At 51.1% G+C, this 7,037-nt stretch overlaps 1 protein-coding gene across 2 annotated transcripts; it reads right to left on the bottom strand.

Annotated features, from left to right (window-relative positions):
• Positions 1 to 6: 6 nt before the first annotated feature.
• Positions 7 to 4,914, bottom strand: LOC124232816 (C-type lectin domain family 10 member A-like). 2 transcript variants are annotated; one of them, XM_046649728.1, is made up of 10 exons: positions 4,354 to 4,914; positions 3,477 to 3,577; positions 2,704 to 2,823; positions 2,314 to 2,397; positions 2,145 to 2,216; positions 1,982 to 2,053; positions 1,740 to 1,826; positions 1,492 to 1,643; positions 1,131 to 1,237; positions 7 to 997 (listed from the first exon to the last, which is right to left on the bottom strand). In XM_046649728.1, the coding sequence occupies exons 2-10, from the start codon at positions 3,541 to 3,543 to the stop codon at positions 841 to 843; spliced, it is 918 nt and encodes a 305-aa protein (XP_046505684.1). In that variant the 5' UTR covers positions 3,544 to 3,577; positions 4,354 to 4,914; the 3' UTR covers positions 7 to 840. The 2 variants fall into 2 exon arrangements, with proteins under 2 accessions (XP_046505684.1, XP_046505685.1); XM_046649729.1 differs by lacking the exon at positions 2,704 to 2,823 and having other exon boundaries at positions 4,354 to 4,913.
• Between the last annotated feature and the right edge of the window lie 2,123 nt (positions 4,915 to 7,037).

Consider the following 7,037-nt stretch of genomic DNA (forward strand, 5'->3'; position numbering starts at 1 on the left):
TCCCTGCAGCCTTGTTCAGAACAGCCAAGATATTGAGACCACCTGTGTCCATCAATAGATGACTGGGTGAAGGAGATGTGGGGCATATACATACAATGGAATGCTATTCAGCCGTGAGAAAGAAGGAAATCTTGCCTGTTGCAACAACACGATGGAGCTTGAGGGCATTATGGTAAGTGAGATGAGCCAGAGAGACAAAAACAATAGTGCATGGTATCCCTTATACATGGAATCGAAAATAAATTAATAAATAAGGCAAAGTGGGTGAAACAGAGAGTAGAAAAGTGGTGGCCAGGGGCTGGGGGGAGGGGAAATGGGGAGAGGTTGGTCAAAGGGCACAAACTTTCAGCAATGAGATGAACAAGGTCTGAGGATCGAATGTATGACATGGTGACTACAGTTGATAACACTGTATTGAATAATTGAAATTTACGAAGAGAGTAGAACTTAAATGTCCTCACCAAAAAGAAAACAAAGATAACTAGGTGAGGTGATGGCTGTGTTAACTACCAAGATGGGGGGAGTCTTTTCACAATGTATCTATCAATGTGTGTATCAACATATATGTCAAATCACCAGAAAGTAAGCCTTAAACATCTTACGATTTTCTATGTCAATAATGCCTCAACGAAGCTGAAATTTTTTAAAAAACCTTAGGACCTTTATATAGTCTTTTGACAGTTGAGAGGAACACAATTCAGGCTGAGGGCAGTGCTCCCATCTCACAGGGCTTGTTCCTCTCCCACAGAGGTCTCGTTAGGCGTCTCTGGAGAAGGGCCCCTCTCCCCTGATCCCATTTCTGCAGCTGGGTGGTCTACAGGGAGCCCCTCTGACACTCTGCTAGCTGGCCTTGTCCATCTTGGTCTCACAGACCCAGTGGAATGGCCTCTGGCAGGCATTGTCATTCCACGTGCCATCCGGGTTGAAGTGGACACAGTCCTCACCTGGGCCCAGCCCATGTCCATCCCAGTCATCTGGCTGGCTTGGACTCCAGTTCCTGAGGGGAGAGGACAACAGCAACTAGAAAGGTCAGGTGGCACAGAATCTAAGTCTGAGAAGGGGGTGTGGGTCAGATCTGAGGAGCAGAGCTGAAGGAGGAGGTAGGACACAGAAAGCCAGGGTGTACTCACTGGAAGTTGGTCTTGTAGTCTGTCCCATCCACCCATTTCCAGACTCCTGTAGGATCACTGAGCCCCATCCAGGTGAATGAGGAGCCTGTATGTTCCTGGACAAAATCCTGGGACAATGAAGGGCAATGGTGACTTCTCCCCATCTCCTTGGACTAGCAGTTCTAACCTTTAGCTGTTCGTTAAAGCAGTTGAGGAGATTTGGGACGTTTATGAAAGTGCCCAGGCCCATTGGGTCTCTGAGGGTGGGGCTCAGAGGGCAGTGGTTTTAAAGCTCCCCAGGTGACTGCAATGTGCAGCCAAGTGTGGTAACCATTTCCTTACAGGGGACACGTCCTTGGGGCTGAGCACCAGGGGCCCTCACCTGCTCCTCTCTGGAGTTGATGACCACGAGGTGGGCGTTCTGCAGCTGGCACTGCTTCTCAGCCTCGGGCCAGGGCTTCTTAGAGCGAGAGAACCAGTAGCAGCTGCCTTCATGCTCCAGCCAGTTAAGGGGGCAGCAGGCCCTGGCAGAGCCTAGGGGGCCGGGAGAGGTGGGGGGGGGGGCGCTGAGATGCTGCCCAGTGGGACTCTGGCAGCAAAGGAGTCAGGCACGCCCCCAACACCCCTCACCATTGCTCTTGAGGGCAGCCGCCTGGCAAGTCAGGGCTGTCAGGTCTTTGGCCAGCTGCTGGACTAGGAGGCGTATTTCAGCATAATCTGGGACACACACAGGGGGGCAGTGGGGACAGTGCCCTGGGTGTGGACTCTGCTCCCTGAGTCCAGGAGGCCAGATTTCACTGCACGGGCCCCGCCTCGGAACCTCCCTGCCCTCCCCACGCGGCATGCCCAGGTGATGGGAGCAGGGGCCTGACCTGCTTTGAGTGTCTGCTGCTCCTCCTCCAGCTTCTTCTCCAGGGAAAACACCTTGTCGTTCATGCTACGGGCTGGACGGGAGGGCGCTCAGCACCTCGAGGGGCTCCCCCACCTTGTCCTGGGGCTAGCCCTCCCCTCCCACACACTCCTGCAGAGTCTCACCTGCTTGCAGTTCCTGCCTGAGATTCCCCACCCCTGCTTTCAGAGGTGTTATCGTCTTTTGCAAACTGTCACCTGGAGGACATGGGGACTCAGTGCTGCAGAGTCAGCTCGCACCCCCTCCTCCACCACATCCCACCCCAGTCCAGAGCCCCTTCCACACCAGCCTCACCCTGGGATATCAGGGACTTGACCTGAAGCTCAGTTTGTGATGTGGAGTTGTTCAGGGTCACCAGGTCCCTCTGAAACGTGGAATCTGACGAGGTGGATGGGACAATCAGGGCGAAGATTATCAGGCCTGCTCTGTGCCACACTGAGCAGGCACTTGACACACTTTGTCTCCTTGGTTCCTCGCGACAAGCCCCACAAAGGGACAGACACTGTTGTTCTCCAGTATTGCCAATGGGCAAACCAAGGACTAGAGAGGTTCCGTAATCTGACCACATCACCCAGCTAATAAGTGACAGAGCCAGCAGCCAGCCTTATCCATCTCTAACTCCGTCCCTGCCCCCACCAATGCAGCCCTTATTTCTCTCTTCCCTGCCCACCCTGTGACCCTCACTTTGGAATCCGATCACACAGACGCCAACCAGCAGCATGAGGCTGAGGCCCAGGGAGAGCAGCAGGAGGCGGGAGCTGGAACAGAGTGTCTGCAGGAAGGGAGGAAGGAGGGGAGGCAGCCCTGCAAGAAGAGAGATGGCGTCAGGACAAGGAGGGTCCCAGAGAGACCCAGAGAGACAGGGGAGGAGGAGAGGACCTCAGAGCCTGTCAGGGATCAAGACTGGCACCTTAATGCTCAGCCTGAAAGGGGGCTGCACAAGGAGGATTGTGGGATGGGGGATGCCCCGGCATCTGACCCAGCATGGACCAGCACAAGTACCCAGCCACACAGGCCCCTCATACCACTGGGGACAAATGTACACAAGGACACAGGGTCTCAAGATAATGGTGATGTGTAAAGTCCTATCATCAGAGCTGGCAGAGGTGGCAGGAGGACCCAGGGAGTTTGGGGCTGCCAGGCCCACAGCACCTCACGCTCATCTCTACTACCCGGGTAGCAAATGGCTTTCCCTTCCAAACCCAATCACTCATTCCCACACCAGGGCCCACCCAGAGCACAGAAGCCAGGCCCGCTGTGGTCTTCCCTGTGCTTGTCTTCCTGAGGACCCTGAATCCTCTTCATACTGTGGCTTCCGGTGGCTGGGGCCCCACCACCTCAGATTTGGGGACCCACCAGTGCACATGGTAGAGGCACAGACATCACATCACAGCAGAAATCCTTCTAAACGTATTAAGGAGGTATTTTAGGAGAGACCATTTCTCCTTTCCTCTTACCAATTCTAAGCCCCGGGCTTTGGTTCTCACTCTCCGAGTCCTGAAAGTTTTCATAATTCACTGGCATGCTGGCACCAACACGACCACCGAGGCTGTCAGAGCTGAAATGGAGGCAGGGCCAGTGGCCAGGCTGGGGCAGGAGCTGGGGCAAAGGGGCAGGCTGGGACTACGTTGGAGCTGAGGTCAGGGCCAGAGCTGAGGTAAGAGATGAGCTTGGGCTTGAGAAGGAGTCCAGGGTCAGGGCCTGCAATGGGAAGGGGCCTGGCCTTGCAGCTGAGGTTGAAGGTGGGGTCAGGAGCAGGCCTTGGGCTGGGGTTGGGTTGAGTTTGGGATTAAGGTGGAGGGAAGGTTGGAGCTAAATATATCGCTAGGACAGGGCCTAACAGCGGGGTTGCAGGGCAGGTTGTGTGTCTTCCTAGGATTGGGGTCAGTACTCCTGTGGGAGCCACGGATGGAGCTGGGCCTAAGCTTGGTGCTGAAACTGCGAATACAATATGGTTGAAGGTCCATCTTGTGTTGGGGCTGGTGTTAAAATACAAGTTGACTCTGGGGTTGAAGCTGTGGTTGGGTTTAAAGAAGGGGCTGGGATTTGTATGGGGGTGGGGCTGCGTCTGGGACTATTGCTGAGGACAGGGCTGGAATTGGGCTAGACATGGGGCTGAGTTTGAGTCTCAGTTTGTGACTGAGGTTTGGCTGCCATACTTGGATCTGAATCCAGGGGAAGGAAGAGAATAAGATCCTCGCTTGGTCATTATCCCCATGCTGCCCCTTTCTATTTTTCCCATTCAGTCCCACCTAGGACTCACAGTCCCCCTCCTGGCTTTCTCTAACATCCTCCCTGTCCCCTTGGTCTCAACTGTGTCCCCAGCCCCGTTACCTGTGGAAAGCCTGCAGGCTGGGATCCTTGGGTTCTTTGTGCAGCGATGACCAGAGCTGGAAAAAACTAAATCCTGGAGAGTTGGGGGTAGAGGTGGCCAAAGGATGAGTCACATATGTGAGCAGAGTCCTGCTGGTCTTCGTGTCTGAAAGCCCAGGGGTCTATGAGCTGGGATCTTCTGTTTTCTCGACTTGGGGAAGTCAATAATAAGGAGAAGGAATTAAAATCGGAACAGGGGCAGCGATTGTGTGTGTGGAGGAGTTGGACGTGCGGTCAGCTTGGCTCTCCTCCTCTTCTGCTTCTTTTAAGTTCCCCTGACTTCCTCAATTTTACCATTTGGGAGAGGGGAGTCAGACCAGAAGGGACCAGAAGGAAACCCAATGTGTTGTTTCTCCTTTGGCCCTCACTCCCTTTCACTTCCTGCCTCAGGATTTCCCAGAATTTTTGGTGTCAAAGCATTGCACACTGAAATCCAGAGCAGCCCATTTCTCTGGTCTTGCTCCATCTTGACCCAAGTTCCTGGCATCTGAGCTTCCTCTGGGTCTCAGCCATTAAGCTTCCCAGCTTGGCCGAGCTCCCTCACCCAACCCAGGAGGGAAGAGGATGATGGAGAGTAGGATTCCCAGGCTGAACGGAAGAGGAGGAGCCATGCAAAGGAGGAAAATTTGTGGAGCATCGAATCTGTGACGGAGACTGCACAGATACTGACCACACACTAACCATTCACTCCCATGAGAAACTCAGGAGGCATTTTGGGTGATGGACTCAGGCTCAGGGCCACTGTGTCACTTGCCCAAGATCACACACCTGGTAAGAGAAAGAGCCCGAATTCCAGCCCAGTGCTGCCCACCACCCTAGCCTGGCCTGATTCTCTCCCCGTGCACTGTCTTCACGAAAGGGATTCGATTCAATCCAGTAAACCCTGGAAATCCCCCTAAGGGGGCTGCCCTGAATTTCTACACACATCCTTTTCCTAGGAGGAAACTTTGTGTCTTAAAGGGGGAAGAAGGAGAGCAAACACGTTTTAGATTACATTTTCTAATTAAATGGGATTGTCTTCTGCTACTTACTTTTTTCATTCAGTTAATGCATCAGGAACATTTCTTCACCTCAGTTCATAAAATGTCCTTTATTCGTTTCCTATCTTTATCTCATTCCATGCATGCCATAATTTACCTGTTAAGCATTTCCCTATTGATAGACATTTAGGTTGTTTCCAGTTTTGTTTTGCTTGCTGTCATTTATGTTGATTAGCATTTGTCACAGGTTGGGTTTTTGGAAGCCAACACTTAGACTGTATTTTGGGGGCAAGCTATGTATGAGGGACCAGCCCCTGCTAAGGAAGGGGGAAGAAGGAGGAGAGGGCAGAGGGAGAAGTTCAACAGCGGTGGAGACCTCACAGAGCTTCAGCCAGTCCACCAGGGGGTTCTGGGAGTTCAAACAGCATAGCCTGTGGGAGCTGTCCAGCACGGGACCGAACCAGGCCTTTATAAGCCCCATGGCTCAGTCACCAGATGCCGGCCACCCCAGCAGGGGCAGAACCTCAGGGGACGTGGCTGTCTGCACAGGTCACACTCCCCACAGCGGGGCACCAAGTCCTTCCTGAAAAGGGGATTCTGGGTAGCTCATCACTGCGTCTACCTCAGTATTGCATCGGATTCATACATTAATTTCGGAATAATCAACACTTTTGCATGTTAAACCTTTCCCACAGAGAACACGGTGTGCATCTCCATTTACCCAGCAGAACAAAATTAAAAGCAAAAGTTACGTAGGTCCACATAAACTGATGGGGGAAATAAACCTGCTGTGACGGGTTTGCAATATTATTGGTGTTGCTTTAATATTCTATTTTTGACAGTTTTATAATAAATCCCTTTCTCGTTCCTCTCCAGTCTTTAATCCAGTAAAATATCCTTTCAATATTTATGTTCTCACTGATCCTTAAATATTCAGGGGAAAATACACTTACTAAATCTTTTTACTTTTAACGGCAATGGGATTCTTTGCATACACTCGATGAGATTATGCCCTGCTTTTTACCAGAATGTAGTTTGAAAATTCAATCGTGCCATAAAATTCTTTGAGTTTGCTGAAGTCTCACATCACAAAATACATGTTATTCAGTCACGAATTTTAAGTCCATCATTAAGGACAAAGGTGCCTACAAAGCGCACCTAGGAAGGCAGTCTGGTACCTGTTCCCTGGAAAGGAGACCATTTCCTGATGGACCAGGAACTTTAGCAGATTTGGAGGACCTTGGGAAAGTAGACTTCACCCACATTTACAGGTACCACAGGCAAAAGCTGCTGGAAATAAATTCCTTGGTGTGCTTTTATAGCCTTAGTATAGAAGACCTGTAATCTTTCTTAAATCTCTGAAGTGATAGAGTCCTTGAAATAAAATATATGTAAATAGAATACACATGAATGAATCAGAGCAAAACACAAGGAGACAAGGATGGGTGGGTTGGTTGGTTGGTTGGTTAGTTGGTTGGTTTTGGTGATGAAGAACAATCGTTGTAAGTTCTTTATCCTCACAAAGTGGGGCTGATAAGAAAACCTTGGAGAAGAACAAAAATATTGATACCAACCCTCATATCAGTTTCCCACATTAAACCCAGCATATATGGGGTTAAAACCAAAACACTCATTCCCTGCTTACTCTCTGCCTTCCTGGCTCCA

This window comes from Equus quagga, unplaced genomic scaffold (assembly GCF_021613505.1).
Source record: "Equus quagga isolate Etosha38 unplaced genomic scaffold, UCLA_HA_Equagga_1.0 121164_RagTag, whole genome shotgun sequence".
In the NCBI taxonomy this organism is placed as follows: Eukaryota; Metazoa; Chordata; class Mammalia; order Perissodactyla; family Equidae; genus Equus; species Equus quagga.